The sequence below is a fragment of the Lynx rufus genome, unplaced genomic scaffold, assembly GCF_022079265.1.
Source record: "Lynx rufus isolate CCGP_SWC_20201006 ecotype Redwood Valley unplaced genomic scaffold, mLynRuf1.p SCAF_7, whole genome shotgun sequence".
NCBI lineage: Eukaryota > Metazoa > Chordata > Mammalia > Carnivora > Felidae > Lynx > Lynx rufus.
The window spans coordinates 103,064,427-103,083,262 of NW_025814889.1; the positions used below are offsets into that span (position 1 = coordinate 103,064,427).

At 35.5% G+C, this 18,836-nt stretch overlaps 1 protein-coding gene across 7 annotated transcripts in view; it reads right to left on the minus strand.

Annotated features, from left to right (window-relative positions):
* The window catches only part of PPP1R12A (protein phosphatase 1 regulatory subunit 12A), a 163,560-nt gene that overhangs the window by 19,438 nt on the left and 125,286 nt on the right, over positions 1-18,836 (minus strand). For 5 of the 7 annotated variants that reach the window (XM_047064942.1, XM_047064940.1, XM_047064941.1 and 2 more), the window contains 5 exons: positions 17,866-17,956; positions 16,154-16,354; positions 15,753-15,921; positions 13,627-13,748; positions 2,787-2,852 (listed from right to left, as the gene is read on the minus strand). In XM_047064942.1, coding sequence (XP_046920898.1) covers positions 2,787-2,852; positions 13,627-13,748; positions 15,753-15,921; positions 16,154-16,354; positions 17,866-17,956 — 649 coding nt within the window. Of the gene's footprint in view, positions 1-2,786; positions 2,853-6,643; positions 6,714-7,171; positions 7,246-13,626; positions 13,749-15,752; positions 15,922-16,153; positions 16,355-17,865; positions 17,957-18,836 lie in introns of those variants that run through there. The other 2 variants (XR_006959687.1, XM_047064943.1) reach the window with 2 other exon arrangements.

Genomic DNA, 18,836 nt, shown 5'->3' on the forward strand with positions numbered 1-18,836 from the left:
GGAAGCACTTTTCTAGTCTACTGTAGAAGATACTGTTAGTATGTTAACCTCCATTCTTCCTTTTCCTCATGGTGTACCAGTCATTTGGTTTAGGTGAGATGGTATATGGCCCACATTAGTAGCAAAATGGCTGCACTATCTTAGTGGTGGGCCTTGTCTGGCTTAAGCGAATTATTATAATCCCAGCAGTGTGAGGTAAACTAGCTTGAGGCTGAAGCTGACACAGGGTTGTGTAATATAACTGGAGCACAATAAATTCTCTTTAGTTTGAGTTGGGTTTTCTGTTACTTGTAACTGAATGTTAGCACAAAAACAAGAGCTAAATAATTCTTTATTTAAAATGAAAAATGGGAATGCAAGCTGGTGCAGCCACTCTGGAAAACAGTATGGAGATTCCTCGAAAAACTAAAAATAGAACTACCCTACGACCCAGCAATTACACTACTAGGCATTTATCCACGGGATACAGGTGTGCTGTTTTGAAGGGACACATGCACCCCAATGTTTATAGCAGCACTATCAACAATAGTCAAAGTATGGAAAGAGCCCAAATGTCCATCGATGGATGAATGGATAAAGAAGATGTGGTAAATATATACAATGGAGTATTACTTGGCAATCAAAAAGAATGAAATCTTGCCATTTGCAACTACATGGATGGAACTAGAGGGTATTATGCTAAGCGAAATTAGTCAGAAAAAGACACATATCATATGACTTCACTCATATGAGGACTTTAAGAGACAAAACAGATGAACATAAGGGAAGGGAAACAAAAATAATATAAAAACAGGGAGGGGGACAAAAGATAAGAGACTCATAAATATGGAGAACAAACAGAGGGTTACTGGAGGGGGTGTGGGCTAAATGGGTAAGGGGCACTAAGGAATCTATTCCTGAAATCATTGTTGCACTATACGCTAATTTGGATGTAAATTATTAAAAAAAATTAAATTAAATTAAAAATTAAAACAAACAACCCAGTTCTCCTGTTTATTAAGAATTTACAGCTCTGAGATATAATACTAATGATTATCTTAAAATTAAGTATATGTTCAAATTAAGAAAAAATAAAGCCACTCTTTGGGATTTCCTAATAAAATTGCTTATTTCTGTGAAAAAAATAGATAAAATGAAAAAAAAATCTATTTAAATTGTTTGGAACTAAGAAAATGTTTCTTCTTAGAAACAATTTTCTTTTTTTTTTTTTTAATTTTTTTTTTTTTCAACGTTTATTTTATTTTTGGGACAGAGAGAGACAGAGCATGAACGGGGGAGGGGCAGAGAGAGAGGGAGACACAGAATCGGAAACAGGCTCCAGGCTCCGAGCCATCAGCCCAGAGCCTGACGCGGGGCTCGAACTCCCGGACCGTGAGATCGTGACCTGGCTGAAGTCGGACGCTTAACCGACTGCGCCACCCAGGCTCCCCGACAATTTTCTACTCAATGTTAATTAACAGTAAAACTTAAAACCCAACTAATCTGAATATGCTTCAAAGTCATAACTCTGTGAGTCAGAAAATCTTTTCCCTTCTATCCCAGCCTGGTGGGATGTAAGGTCTATGTGATAAGGCAGTGAGAAGTGCCAGCTGAGGGTGGTTTACTAACCCGTTCCCTCTTTTTTATCTATTGTTTTTTCTTGAAAGATGGGAATTCATAGGGTAGCAATGGGAAAGGAAGACAATGGTCAAGTTTACACAAGACGCAGGGGAATTGGGGGAGTGCTGACAACTGATAGGCAAAAGATTTAAAAGTTATCAATAAAGTTTTACCCTGCAAATAATTGTACCCTTGGAAGTAATTAATTTCTCAATATCTGTCTGGCTACCTAATTATAAAATAAAAGTACCTTTCAGGACAAAATAGGAAACCTGGCCCTGAAAGTAACATCCACAGTCACGTAGCACAGGTAACCAATTTCTGGTCACTTCATATTATTGTAGATTCTTGCTGATTGCAAAGAATTTAATAGTTCTATTTAGGAACTCCAAGTCAAAAATAAAGATGCTATGACCAGAATGCCATTTCAGATTAGATAGTGTTGAACTTAGAAGATTAGAACCAACTCATATTTTACAGCTCTTCTCCTATGTGAATAGAGCTCTTTAAAGCATGTCAGCTTTCTCTACAGCCAAACAATAGGGAATAGAGGGAGGAAAATAACTATTGGGAAGAAACTTTCCACATTTGCTAGTTATGTAACCTTTTAAGTCATTCAAACTTGCCTTAGTTTCTTCATCACTGAGGAAAAGAAAATGCCTTTTTGAGAAGACTGTTGGGATGATCAGTTGTGATAATATAAAAGTCCTTTAGAGTGTATTTCTAAACAAATGTAAAGAAAGCTAAAAAGACCTAGTGTCTTCCCTAAAATATAACTTGTAACTATATATAACTATATAACTTACATTTACAAAAATAAAATCTGGGTCTGGTAAGGTACCCACCTTCTGGGTATCTTTTAGATACTTTTTGTTTTCAACTTTGAATATTAATTTACATACAATAAACTATCCACTTAGAGTACATGGTTTGATAAGTTTTGACAGTTGTATATATTCAGAAAACAACTACAATCAGGATCCAGAATATTTCTATTGCCTCTAAAATATTCTTTGTGTCCTTTCCAGTCCGTCTACCCCAGATCTCAGAGAAATGCTGAGTACTATCCCCAAGCATGCAGGTACAGTATGCAGTAACAGTTTTGCAGGAATAAATACAAACACAAGCAAATGGTAATCCTTGAAAAATATGAATGCTTCTAAACACAAAAAATAATGCTTTCTTACCTGAGTTTCTTTCTTGTTGGATCCTTCTTCTGTATCTGATTGTTGCTCTTGTTCATTTTCATCACTCTAAAATAGATTGTCACTTTACTTTAGAAAAGTAGAAATATATTTCAAACAGTTGATATTTAAATATTTTAGGGCTTTTCTAATTTAAAATGACCTTGAGAAAAATCTACCCAGCAACAGATCAAAAGGAAAACTGATTTTTAAGTGGGAATTTTCCTACCCTGTTTAGAGGAAGTCTATTTTGTCCGCATGACACAATTTAAGTAGGTTAGCATACATGGTGAAAAAAGACCATCTACCTAAAAACAAAATGTAAGAAACATTCACAATGGGGATGAAGAAACTGGAGCCTTAGCAGAAGAAAGAAGGTATTCCATTTTATATTGTAATGATGCTACAGGTGCTTTAATAGTTAAATGAACTATTTAGACACTCAATTATAAGGAGGCAGCAAAAATAGGAAGTCCATTGTATTAAGTAAGAAGAGTTAGATTCTATAAGCTTGCAAGATTTATGCAGAAATCCTATCACGTGTAGGTAGTTCATCCATCTGGAAATTTCTTGGAAGTTTACAGCACACCAAATAGAAAATCAAGGTCTCAGATGGCTAAAAGCCTAGAATCCCAGACTATGGGAATATTCTAGTGTAAGGCCTTGAACATCTCAACAAACCTTAAAGGGCTGAAAAAAAAGGAAAGGGAAATTTCCATTCACAGATATCTAGCTCAGGCTCACTATAAAAATGCCACAGGCTTAAAAAAAAATGCCACAGGCTTTAAAACAAGATCACCCTAGTTGCATATTGGTATAGCTATTTTCAGCGTGACTGAGGGTAAATTTATTAAAATTTTTTGAGCCATACTTACCTTACCCATAGGGGATAAAAACTTTATAGAATTATGGAGCACGTAGGTGGTCAGCTGGTTAAGAGTCTTACTTCAGCTCAGGTTATAATCTCATGGTTAATGAGTTCAAGCCCAGCACTGGGCTCTTTGCTGTCAGCACAGAGCCTGCTTCGGATCCCGTCTCCCTTTGTCTGCCCCTCCCCTGCTTGCACGTGTGCTCATGCTCTCTCTTTCTCTCAAAAATAAATATACATTAAAGAAAAAAACTTTATGGAATTATTCTAAGGATTAGAGGAAATCTTTGTATATAGGCTATCATATTGTCACCTAGCAAAAATAATGTGTGAAGTTACTAAGTGACCAGGTAAAATCAATGGTGCTGCTGCTAGTTTTATTTATTAATATAAACATATTCATATAAAAATATGAATTCCACATAATGAACTGATTATTTTTAAGCACTGCAGTTTCATGGCAAAAAACAGAAACTAGAAATTTACAAAGTGGGAGGTTCAGAGGTCCAAAAAAGTGATAATAAAAAAAGGGGGAGGGAGCCTAATAATACAAGAGATTAAAAACCTGCCTAACTATGCACCACCCTTTCTTTGACAAAGCCCTTTGTTCTTTTTGTATATGATCTGATATAGGTTCAAATGTGGCTACAAAGGAGAAAGAAGATCTGTGCTTGATGGCTGATTAGAATACAATTCAATGTAGGCTTAAGTTAAAAAGATGAATATTGCCAATATGAATCCCAGGAAGGATCTTTACAATGGTAGTTAAGGGTAGGATTCCAGAAAGTGAAGTTCTGAAGGGAGAACTGATCTGAATAAAACTGGGGAAAAAGAAATACTATATAATAAACACAGCTTTGTCTATGAATCTCCTAAGACAGATGACTTATTAAGAAGGTAATTTTAAGTAATAAGAACTAGTATGTTAGGGTGCTAAGACTGTGAGGTTTTATTTTACTGCTACTAAAATGTTAATGGGCAATCAATTAAAATCAACCAGACATCAGATACTTTCTGATGAAGAAAGATACCTTGCCAGAAGAATTCTGAAACAATCAGATCAGTTCTCTACCTGGTAGCTGCCAAACAGTAAAATGGTAGTTATCAATTTAAAGGAAATATAAAAAACCACATTAATGTGTTAAACTACATTTCAGGGATATGACAACCCAGTTCATTCAAAAATAACTGTAAGGAGGGGTGCCTTAGTGGCTTAGTTGGTTAAGTGTCCAACTCTTGATACTGGATCAGGTCATGATCTTGTGGTTTGTGGGTTTGAGCCCCACGTCGGGCTCTAACAGCTTGGAGTCTGCTTGGAATTCTCTCTCTCTCTCTCTCTCTCTCTCTCTCTCTCTCCCTCCCTCCCTCCCTCTCTCTCTCTCTCTCTCTGTCCCTATCCCACTTGTGCTTGCTCTCTCTCTTTCAAAATAAATAAATAAACAATAACAAAAAATAATTTTAAGAAAAAAAATGGGAGGGAGAAACTGATTAAAAGAGGCTTTAAAGACATAATTAATCACCATGTATAATCCCTATTGTATTCCAATCAAACCAGAAGTACAACCACAAACCATTTATGGCGTATACGAATTAAATGGACATTAAAACTGACTGGATATTCAATATTAAGGACTTATTGTTAATTTATTTAACAAAAAAATGTGGGCATGGTTTTGTGATCATTTGTTGTATGGCAACATATATTGTGATTATTTTTATTACTTAAAAAAATACAATTTTAATAATTTTTAAAAAGGAATACTTCCTCTTAAAAATACATACTAAAGTTTTTTAGATGAAATAAATCTTCTGCAGATTTTCTTCAATAATATGGGAATTGGTGAGGTGGTAGGGATTTAGCTTAAACAATGGGTGGGGTAATTATACTTCTCTGCTACTTTTGTAGGTTTGATTTTTCTGTAGTAAAAATTAAAAGAGAGGTGCCTGGGTAGCTCATTCGGTTAAGCATCGGATTCTTGATCTTAGCTCAGGTCTTAATCTCAGGGTGGTGAGTTCAAGCCCTGTTTTGGGCTCCACGCTGGGGGTGGAGCCTACTTAAAAAAATAAAATAAAAATTAAAAGAAAAAATGGAAAAAACCCCAAGAGTCTAAATAAAACAAAACAACTCAAACAGATTATGTTTGCCCTTCTATAGTTATATGTTCTATTCAAACAGCATAAATTTCACATTAACTGTGCTACCCCACAGTTCTTTCTCCTGTATAATATGAATAGCAACGTCAGACATATATACAATCAGGGATAAGGGAAAAAAATAAAATTTTGTAAGCCAAAACACTACTTCTATCAAACATCACTTGAGATCTGTTATATATATTGTAGCATCATATTCATGAAAATGGGTTAAATGTAAAGCATCTTAAGGAGTTCTAGGAAGATAGTGAAGTAGGATCATGAGCTCACTTCCTTCCATGGACACACTGAGGCAACAGCTACATATAACTCACTCTGAAAACAACTTGAAAATTAGCAGAACAGGTCTTCCAAAGCTAAAATCATAGAGAAGCCACATTAAGAAGGGTAGGACGGACAACCCACAAATGAGAGGGATGATACAGGTACAGAGGTCCTACAAGGGGGTCAAGCCTCACATTAGGCACTCCTTACCCTGGGGATCTGCACAGGGTAGATGAGCCTCCGTAACATCTAGCTTTGAAAATCAGCAGGGCTTAACTGCAGAAGAGCCAGAGGGCTGTATGGAAACTGATGCTTTACTTGCAAAGGGACATTGTACTCTGTCATTTGGTCTGAGACTCGGCACAGAAGCAGCAGTTTGAAAAGCACCTAGATTATGAAGATTTATGGACTAATTTTAGGGCATGTGCTTGAGGGGCAGAGATTTATAGGAGCTTTCTCTGGGAAGGAAGGTACTAGCTAGCACCATTTACAGCCCCCTCTGCCTAGCTGGCCAAAGGGGCCAGTTCTGACACCCTCTATCTTACCTTATGCTCACCCAACCCGAGCTTTCCCTGTGGACGGTCCCCATTCATTCCACCCGTATTGGCAGGTACCCCTTCACAGTGACTCCTGCTCTGCAATACCTGGTGGACAGTCGTGGTCAGGACTGATGTCCCCAGAAAACAATTACTGCCCATCACACCTAGCAGGCAGCCTGGTGGTGGCTGGAGCACATTCAAAGGAGGAGAGCCAGCCCTGTAGCTTCAGCCAGCTAGGATGAGGGCCAGCCCACCCACCAACACCCCTGGAGCACTCATGGCCTAGTTAAAACAGAAGAGTGCACCCAGGTCACACAGGGGATACACTGGAGTGTCTGGTTCTGTTGACGGGTGGTCAGAAGGGTCATGTTACAGGGCACCACAAAACCCTTTCTACACAAGGCCACTACTTTCAAGACCAGAAGGCATGGCTGACCTACCTAATACAGAGAAACAAACACGGAGAGTAAGACAAAATGAGGAAACAGGAGTTATGTTTCAAATGAAAGAATAAGACAAAACCTCAGAAAAAGAACTAAATGAAATGGAAATAAACAATATACCTGATACAGAGTTCAAAGTAATGGTCATAAAGGTGTTCACTGGGCTTGAGAATAATGGATGAACTCAGTGTGAACTTCAACAAAGAAAAATATAAAAAAGAACCAATCAGAGCTGAAGAATACAGTAACTGAAATGAAAAATACATTAACATCAACAGCAGATTAGAGAATGCAAAATAATTAATCAGCCATCTTGAAGACAGGGTAGTAGAAAGCACCCAAGCTAAAAAAACAAAAAGAAAAAATGAGGATAGGTTAAAGGGACCTCTGGGACAACATCAAGCATTATGTGAACTAACATTCACATTATAGGAGTCCCAGAAGGAGAAGAGAGAGAGAAAGAGACAGAAAACTTATTTTAAGAAATAATAACTAAAAACCTCCCTAACCTGGGAAAAGGAGCAGACATCCAGGTCCAGGAAGCACACAGATCCCCAAACAAGAGGAATTCAAGGAGGTCCACACCAAGATATATAATAAATAAAACATCAAAAATTAACAGTAAAGAGAATCTTTTCTTTTTTTTTTTGAGAGACAGACGAGGGTGGGGAGGGGCAGAGGAAGAGGGAGACAGAGAATCCTAAGCAGGCTCCACATCCAGTGTGGAACCCCAAGCACGGTCCCATGATCTCACAATCATGAGAAATCAAGAGTCAGACGCTTAACTGACTGAGCCACCCAGGGGCCCCAATAAAGAGAATCTTTAAAATCAACTAGTTTTGTACAAGGGAAACCCTGTAATGTTATCAGATTATTTTTCAGCAGACACTTTATAGGCCAGGAGGGAGTGGCATAATATATTCAAAGTATAGAAAGGAAAAAAACCTACATCCAAAAGCTTTACCTAGAAAGGTTATTAATAATTGCAGGAGAGATAAAGAGTTTCACAGACAAACAAGTTAAAGGACTTCATCACCACTAAACTAGCCTTATAAGAAATGTTAAAGAGACTTCTATAACTGGAAAAGAGATAGCCATAACTAGAAATAAGAAAATTATAAAAGGAAAAAATGTCACTGGCTAATATATGAAGATTAAAAAAACAAAAGTAGTAAAAATTAATTATATCGACACACAGTAGTTAAAGGATACACACAGAAAAAGAGAGGAAATAATATGTCATATATATAAATATGGAGGAAGGAGTAAAAAAACTTTTAGAATGTGTTTGAACTTGGGGTGCCTGGGTGGCTCATTTGGTTAAGCATCTGGCTTCAGTTCAGATCATGAGTTTGAGCCCCACATTAGGCTCTCTTCTGTCAGTGTGGAGTCCACTTGGGATCCTCTATTTCCTTCTCTCTGCCCCTCCCCTGCTGGTGCTCTCTCTCTCTCTCTCTCTCAAAAATAAATAAACATTAAAAAAATGTGTTTGAGCTTAAGCGATGACCATTAACAAGATAAACTGCTATATACATAGAATGTTATAAACCTAAAATAGATACACAGAAATTGAAAAGAATTCAAGCATACCATGAAAGAAAGTCATCAAATCCAAGGGAAGAGAGTAAGAGAAGAAACAGAGAACTATAAAAAGAACCAGAAAACAATGAACAAAACGGCAGTAAGTACATACCTATCGATAATTACTTTAAATATAAATGGACTAAATGCTCTAATGGAAAGACAAAGGATGACTAAATGGTTAAAAAAACAAGACTCAACTACGTGCTGCCCACAAAAGACTGATTTCAGATCTCAAGGCACACACAGACTAAAAGTGAAGGGATAGAAAAAAAATATTCCATGCAAATGGGGGGGACGGGGGGGAGCCGAGATGGCAATACCAAGATCAGACAAACGAGACTTAATTCTTTTCTTTTGTGTTTATTTTTTTCATTTTTGAGAGAGAGAGACAGAGAGAGAAAGCGCAAGCAGGGGAGGGGCAGAGAGAGAGAGAGGAGACACAGGATCCAAAGCAGGCGGCTCTGTGCTGTCAGCACAGTCTGATGCAGGGCTCGAACTCTTGAACCGTGAGTGACCTGAGCTGAAGTCGGTGCTTAACCAACTGAGCCACCCAGGCACCCCAGACAAAAGAGACTTTAAAACAAAGACTGGTAGGGGTGCCTGGGTGGCTCAGTCAGTTGGGTGTCCGACTTTGGCTCAGGTCATGATCTCGCAGTTCATGAGTTTGAGCCCCACCTCAGGCTCTGCGCTGACAGCTCACAGCCTGGAGCCTGCCTCAGATTCTGTGTCTCCCTCTCCCTCCACCCCTCCCATGCTCAAGCTCTGTCTCTTGGTATCTCAAAAATAAATAAATGTTAAAAAAAAAAAAAAGAAGAAGAAGAAGAAGACTGTAGGGGGACTTGGGTAGCTCAGTCAGTTAAATGTCCAACTCCTGATTTTAGCTCAGGTCATGATCACATGGTTCATGAGATCAAGCCCTGCTGGGGGCTCCGTGCTATCAGTGAGGATTGGGATTCTTGGGATTCTCTCTCCCTCTCTTGCTGCCCCTCCCCAACTTGCACTCGCTCTCACAAAATAAACATAAAAAAAAAAAACAAAAAACAAAGACTGTAGAAAGAGGCAAAGAGGGCATTACATAATGATACAGATCAATTCAAGAGGAGAATAGAAGAATTGTAAATATCTATGAACCCAACATAGAAGCACCTAGAAACATAAAGCAAATATTAACAGACATAAAGGACATAACTGAAAATCATACAATAGTAGGGAACTTTTAGTACCCTACTTATATCAATGGACAGAGCATCGAGAAAGAAAAATCAGTGGTTTTGAATGACACATTAGACAAGATGGGCTTAACAGATACATACAGAACACTCTATCCAAAAACAAAATTCATGGAAGTATTTTCAAATGTACATGGAACATTCTCAAGGACAGATCATGTTAGGCCACAAAACAAGTCTCAATAAATTTAAGATTGAAATCTTATCAAGCTCTTTTCTGACCAAAATAGTATGAAACTAAAATCAATGACCACAAACACGTGGTAAACAGTATGCTACTAAACAACCAATGGGGTCAATGGAGAAATCAAAGAGGAAATAAAAAATTGCCCAGAGATAAATGAAAAGGGAAATAATGGTTCAAAATCTTTGGGATACAAAAGCAATTCTAAAATGGAAGTTTATAGCGATACAGACCTACTTCAAGAAACAAGAAAAGTCTCAATCAAACTTTACACCTAAAGGAATTAAGAAAAGAACAAATGAAGCCCAAAGTTAGTAGAAAAAAGGGAATTATAAAGATCTGAGCAGAAATAAATGAATACAGACTAAAAAACAACAGAAAAGAGCAATGAAACTAAGAGCTGGTTCTTTAAAACTCGTCCAGCCTCATCAAAAAAAGAGAATTGAAATAAAATATAATATGAAAGAGAAGTTACAATGGACACCACAGGAGTACAAAGAATAAGAGACTACTAAAAACAATGACATGCCAAAAAATTAGACATTCTAGGAGAAATGGACATTTCTAGAAACATATTATCTTCTAAGACTAAATCAGGGAGAAGTAGAAAATCTGAACAGACTGATTACTAGTAATGAAATTGAATCCGTAATCAAAAAATGCCTGGTAAAGAGTGAAGTCCAGGATCAGATGGCTTTATAGGTGAACTCTACCAAAGATTTAAAGAGCTGATACCTATCCTTCCCAAACTATTCTAAAAAACAGAAGAGGAAAGAATGTGTCCTTATAGAATTCATTCTATAAGGCCAGGATTACCCTGATAACAAAATCAAACAAAAACACTACAGAAAAAGAAAATTATAGAACAATATCACTGGTGAACATACATGCAAAATCCCTCAACAAAACATTAGCAAACCAAATACATCAAAAGGATCATTCACCATGATTGAATGGGACTTATCTTAGGGATGCAAAGGTGCAATATAAAAATCAGTCAATATGACACAACATATTAACAAAATGAAGGATAAAAATCATGATCGTCTTGGTACAGAAAAAGTATTTGACAAAATTCAACATCCTTTCATGATAAAAATTTTCAACCCAGTGGGTTTACAGGAAACATACCTCAACATAATGAAGGCCATAGATGAAAAACCCATAGTTAACATCATACTTGACAGTGAAAAGCTAAACGCTTTTCTTCTACGATCAGAAACAGGACAAGGATGTCTATCTACTCTCACCACTTTTATTCAATATAGTACTATTGGAATTCCCACCCACAGCAATCAGACAAGAAAAGGAAATGAAAGACATCTAAATTATCAAGAAAGAAGTAAAACCATCACCATTTGCAGATGACATACCATATATAGAAAACTCCGAAGATGCCACCAAAAAAATAGAGTAAATGAATTCAGTAAATTGCAGGATACAAAATCAATATGCAAAAATGTTGCATTTCTATACATTAATAATGAACCAGCCAAAAGAGAAGTAAAGAAACTATGATGAAAGATAACACAAAGAGATGAAAAGATATACCATGCTCATGGACTAGAAAAATACTGTCAAAATGTCCATCCTATCCAAAATATTATGGTGCTGTCACAAATATAGACATACAGATCAACAGAACAGAAAAGAGAAGCCAGAAATAAACCCACGTGTATATAAGTTAATTAATCTTCAACAAAGCAAAAGAATATATAATAAGGAAAAGACAGTCTCGTCAATCAATGGTGCTGGAAAACTGGACAGCTACATGCAAAAGAATGAAACCAGACCACTTTCTTATACCATTCACAAAAATAAACTCAAAATGGATTAAAGATCTAAATGTAAGACCAGAAACCATGAAACTCCTAAAAGAAAACATAGGCAGTAAACTCTTGGTTATCAGCCTTAGCAATAGTTTTTTGGATCTGTCCCCTCAGGCAAGGGAAACAAAAGCAAAAATAAAACAACTGGTGCTTATCAAATTAAAAAGCTTTTGTACAATGAAGGAAACCATCAGCAAAATGAAAAGGCAAATCTACTGAATGCAAGCAGATACCTGCAAACGATATTATCTGGTAAGGGGCTAATATTCAAAAAATATAAAAACCTTGTATAACTCAACCAAAAAAAAAAAAAAAGTCCAATTAGAAAATGGGCAGAGGACTTGAAAAAACATTTTTCTAAAGAAGACACATAGAGGGGCACCAGAGTGGCTCAGTCAGTTAAGTGTCTGACTCTTGGTTTTGGCTCAGGTTTGTGAGTTGCAAGTCCCGCATCAGGCTCTCTGCTGACAGCGCAGAGCCTGCCTGGGATTCTCTCTTTCCCTCTCTCCCCTACCCTGCTCTCTCTCTCTCTCAAAATAAATAAGCTCAAAGAATACACATAAAGAGCCAGAAGACACATGGAAAGATGTTCAACATCACTAATCATCAGGGAAATGCAAATAAAAACCACAATGAGATAACATCTTGCACCAGTTAGAATGATTAGCATCATAAAGAAATAACAAGTGCTAGCTAGCAAGGACAGAGAGAAAAGAGAACCTTTGTGCACTGCTGGTGGGAATGCAGATTGGTGTAGCCACTATGGAAAACACAATGGAGCTTCCTCAAAAAATTAAAAATAGAAATACCATGTGACCCAGTAATTCCCCTGCTGGGTAATTTACCTGAAGAAAACCCAATCACTAATCCTTAAAGACTATTCATCCCCATGTTCACTGTAGCATTATTTACAATAGCCAAGGGAAGGAAGCAACTGTTCATCTACAGATAAATAAAAAGATGTGGAAATAGATACAATGGAATATTACACATCCATAAATAGAAAAAAAGAAATCTTTCCATTCACAACATGGATAGACCTAAAGGGTATTATACTAAAAGAAATAAGTCAAACAGAGAAAAACAAATACCACATGTTTTACTTTCATGTAGAATCAAAAAGCCCCCAAAATTAACAAACAAAAAACCAAAAACAGACTCATAAATACAGAGAACAGACTGATTGTTGCAAAAGGGGATAGGGTGGGAGATAGGTGAGATAGGTGAAGGGGATTAAGAGGTTCAAACTTCCAGTTATAAGTCAAGGTGATGAAAAGTACCACATAGTGAGTGAATATAGTCAATAATATTGTACTAACTTTGTATAATGAGACGGTAACTATACTTACTGCGGTGGGCATTTTGTATATAATTGTTGAATCACTATGTTGTATACTTTGAAAGTAATATATAATAATAATAAAAATATGTAAAGCATCATTCTTTCAAAAATCTCCAAGATAAAGCAGCACTTCAGCCACTATACACTAATATATGTATTATTTTTAATAACAGCCATTATTACTTTTATTCCAAAATTGGGACAGAACTGCTTTTTAGTAATACCAAAAATCTAAGTACTCATTAACTATCCTAATAAAGAAGAACTTTTCTGATTTAATAACCAGACTCAAAATTCAGTGATGAGCTAAAAGCACACGTAATCTGAGGCATGTAAGAAATGGTTAGTATGTACTTCTAGAAAGATTAAGTATACTATCAAGTAGCTATATTTTAATAGGTTCTCACATCTTGGGTCCAAAATGAAACTCCCGTAGATCTCCTTTTCTCTCTTGGTCGTCGTCGTTCTCGGATGGATTTAGGTTGTGATTTATCTTCTCCTTCTTTTTCCTCTTCTCTCTTTTCTCCCTCTGTTAAGGATTATAATGAACCACATGGTAGCAACGTATTTTGACAGTATTTTATAAGAAAAATGTAGTAATCATATTTCAAAATCAACCTCCTTTATAAAGGCTTCTAAAATTTTCCAGTCAGAATTATTTTTGCCCCCTCAGCATTCCTATAAAACACTTGGTTTAGACATGTATTTGTATCTCCCATTAGACAGGTTCTTGATCAAGACAAGAACTAATTTTTATTATTTCATTTTCCTAGTGCCTGAAACAAAACATCTGCCAAAAGACATACTTAATAATATTTGCTGAACAGAAAATAATTGAATCCTATGAAGAAAACAGGGCTCGAGTTATTAATGTTTGATAGGGGGTTACTATACCCAAAGTTAACACTTCGAAGAAAACAAACAGTTCTTAATGATGGAACACAGCTAGCAGACATAGAACGAGTTTTTCAGTTTCTGTTTCTACTATTCCCAATCCTCATTTGGTAGAATAAATACAGTATTCATTTCATTTTTATTAGATAGTATCTAAGAACAAACTCTTTTTTTCTGGAAAAAATATTTATCTTTTAAAACACGTCAACATAAAATGTAGTCTTGGGGTGCCCGGGTGACTCAGTTAAGGGTCTGACTTTGGCTTAGGTCATAATCTTACGGTTCATGGGTTTGAGCCCCACATCAGGCTCTGTGCTGACAGCTGAGAGCCCGAAGCCTACTTTGGATTCTGTGCCTCACTCTTTCTCTCTCAAAAATAAACAAACATTAAAAAAAAATTTTTTTTAAATATAGTCTCAAAATTTGTTTCCTTCTTAGGATAGTTAAAATAGCTTTAGACTTATATTCTATAAAGGGGCCTTCCATTAGGTTTTAAAAAGTAGACATCTATATGGAACAAAGTAATGTTAGAAATTATTTCTAAAAGTCTCCTTCCTGTGCCATTAGCAAAGAGTCACAGCAAAAGAAATTTCAAAATTATAGTGCCAACAAGTTTTTTTAGAATTGTTTTTGGAATTAGTTTACAGCAAAGATCTCAAACTCCAATGCATATAGTGGCCATCCAGATAATATAGATGGATAAAATGGGCCAGGAGGGCACTATTCCAAGGGGTGAGGGGCTGTAACTTACTCCTTGCCTCTAGCCAATCGTTGATATGTGAGAACTAGAAACAGTGTTGCTAAATCTTCCCACTTTTCAATAGAAGATGAAAATCTAAACTTTTATGCAAATATCCCTAATTTTCAAAGTTGGCTCAAGGTTTTTACCAACCATTATGTGAGCCTCACGCTTAGTATTTTAAAGAACTGAAATATCTCAATGACCAAAAAAAGAAAAGTCAGCTGAAAATTGGGGAAAACTTAATTTTTCTGAAGTTTATCCTTCATGATTACTGATGTTATCATGACTAATACTGTGGGATTTTCTTTTAAAATATAAAACGCCTACAATTAGAAATAATTTTATTCAGTACCAATCTCTTAAAGTAGGAATTATTAAAATTTAAATAGGAAGTTTATATGAAAAAATAAGAAATGTTAATAGTGATTATCAATATGCCAACATATCACTGAAAAAGAAATCTATTTCTCAAGAAATAAGCATAAAAACCATTTTGTTTTAGCAAGGACACTACATGTGTTTTAAGTGATTTTAGTTTAAAACAATTCACATATAAAAAATTTAAAGATATGATCCAATAGGCAAGAAATAACTTCAGGCACTAATAAACAGCTCCTAGAAATAGTCTCCCACCAGTTCTTCTATGCTGACTTTTCTATGTTGGTGTACATAATGCTTTTTGTGAAGTCTTAAATTATAAAGATATATGTAACAATGCCAGACTACATAATTTCCTATTTTTATTTTCTACTCTTCTTATTTTTGACCATCATCTTCTTTTTGAAAGAAAAAATGGAATGACTCCCAGTTTAGAAAAGTTGTTTCTTTTCTGTAGAACTATAAATTAGAAAAAAAAAAATTCAAAGGATTATTTGAAGGAAACAAAGGTCTTCTTACCTCTTTCATTTTCTTTTGTTAATCCTCTGGAGTAAGCAGAAGTTATACCTACAAGACTATTTGGCCTGTTTAGTTGACTTGAAGCATAGAGTGAACTGCTCATGGTAGAAAGTGAAGAGGATGGGGTGGTAGAACTTGAAGTGGATACTGGTCTGTAACGCTGGTAAGTCTGTGAAATATTAAAATTAATTCCCACGTAAAATATTTAACAGTTAAAAACATCTAAACACAGGTTCATTTTGAAAGAAAAATAACATTCTAATCATCTCAAAATAATTCAGATTTCTGGTCCTTTGGAGTATTTTGTATATATGTTTGTCAGTATATAAATCTCTTGTATACTGAAAGTCACAAAACTAGTCATACCATTTGACCTAGCTGTGTTGGTGGTACACTATTACCTCATCGTATGTTCTGGAGTACTTTTGTTTATATTCATCTTCTCTAGATGTTTCTGACTCCTTCTTTTCTTCTTGCTTCTCTTTATCCTGTTTTTCTTTTTCTTCTTTTTCTTTTTCTTCATTTTCTTGTTCTCTAGTTCGGGTAGAACGACTTCTTCCTATTGTTTTTTCAGCTTCCTGAAGATCAGTCAGTGTTACTCCCTGTACATTAAAAAGGTAAATTTAAGAATGAGAAGCAGTATAGCTTGTTTCAAAGAAATATTTTAAATTTTTTTTTTTCAACGTTTATTTATTTTTGGGACAGAGAGAGACAGAGCATGAACGGGGGAGGGGCAGAGAGAGAGGGAGACACAGAATCGGAAACAGGCTCCAGGCTCTGAGCCATCAGCCCAGAGCCTGACGCGGGGCTCGAACTCACGGACCGCAAGATCGTGACCTGGCTGAAGTCGGACGCTTAACTGACTGCGCCACCCAGGCGCCCCAAGAAATATTTTATAAGTAGACAAATTTAATATGAATGTATTGGAAGTCAAATACACGTTTGGAATTGGTTTGCAAATTCGAACAAAATTTTTAGTGGGGAAGTCACATTCATTCTATGAAGAATCATCATGAGCAAGCACAGTAATAGGTACTGGAAAAGACAAAATACACGTAAGAAATAGTCTCTATATTTAAGAAATTAAAAAAAGGGGAGGAGATGACAGTACTATCACATGAATATGAATATAAATATTCCTAAGAAGTACAAAGAAGGAAAAGCTGATATATACATTGTTTATACACTGAATTTATATGTACTTCTGTTTTATATATATATATGTAAAAACATAAATATATACATACAACATGTATAACATATATATGTATATATATGTATAATATATATGTATAAACACATACATATGTATTTACTGAAAAAAATTTCAGTAAAGAAATAACTTTTAAAGGATAAGCCTTAAAGAACAGGTGAGATTTCAAAAAGTAAAGGTACAAAGGCAGGAAGAATATGTTAAGACCTTAACAGTTCAGCTTGAAATGAAATACTAATAAAAGTAAGGATCAAGGAGTTGAATCTGGACTTTGGAGCGCCTCAACTATGGGAAAGGATAGACACAAAATGATATATTAGATATAATTAGAATGGCAAGGAGGTTAAGGAGATGCTAACTAGACTGAGTGACATTTTCCTGGTACTTGCACATTAGCTGTTTGAAATATCTAATACAATAGACCTATTCCCCACAACTCCAAATATTTACAGAATTCTTTATTAATTATTAGACATCATATTAATTCATTAACACGCATTGAGTACTCTGTGCCAGACACCATCTAAGAAACAAAAAGTAAATATGCAAAGAGATACAAAGGTATATGCCAATTAGATTAAATATAATACTAACATTAATTAGATTAAATGTAATATACAAAAGGCTAGGAAAGAATTACTAAAGCAATCTTTAAGATTTCCTCACATTATATACTAACATCAGTGTTTTCTTTTTTTTTTTTTTTTTTAAGTTTTTAAAAAATTTCTTTAAATAATTTCTACACCCAAGACAGGGCTTGTACTCACAACTCCAAGAACAATAGTCACATGCTCCTCTGACTGAGCCAGCCAGGTGCTCCAATGACATTAATATTTTCATAGAGAAGTGAAAAAAAGAAAGGCAATTTGAAGCTTTATATATTATACACATTAAACATACCTGTGTTGATCTTCTAGACTGTCTTGCTTGTCTAGATCTTGCTTTTCTTTGGGATTCAGACTCTTCATCTCTAACAGGAGTGAGGTATGATCTACAGTAATAAATAAAAATTGTTAGTTGGATATACAGTATCTGTGAATTACATACGAATGTATGAATGAATACACAGTAAGCATTTTAGTTTAAGAAAAAGTCTCCAAAAATGGTTTCATTCATCACGAAAATTCAACAATGCAATCTGATAAAGTTTTAGATTGAAAATAATCAGTATTAACTTATATTTTTCAAGTTCTTCCTAACCACAGTTTTGGTTTTTTTCTTTTGAAAAGCCATGTGATGAGTCCTCTTAGTCCCTTTGCTGATTCCCTGCAATACCATGCTAGATGATACGTGAAGGTTAAACTCTAGACTGTCAATGTCTTTTCATGGTTAGAATGGTTAGGAGTGAAGGCAACATTTAACATATGGGATGACTAGTGAGCAAGCAACACTCACTGCACTCCTGTCACTGCATTTATTAATGATGCTTTTGGCAGACATCATACTCTTGTTCACACTTTGAGTTATCTAAAAATTCAAGTATTTTTATTCATAAACTGCTTTAAAATTAGCATCCTCCTCTTGGTTACTGATTTTCTAATATAAAAAGAACTTGACCTTTATCTTCACTATACCTGATCTTATCAATTATCAATCTTATCAATCACTTCACTATATTTAATCTAAGCCTATGCCCCATCCTGTCTAAGGATATGCACAATTTCAAAAGCATATGTCCATGTCAAGAGATTAATAACTAATTAAAGGGTTGAATAAGAAAAGACAGAGCCGTGCAAGACACAGAAAATAACTTCCCTCCAATGATCAATGTTACTTGGGAAGTTCAATTGTTAATACTTTATTTAGTTATATTACAATCTAATTCACATTTCTCATACAATACTCAGAAATAGAATATTTCTATTGTCTAT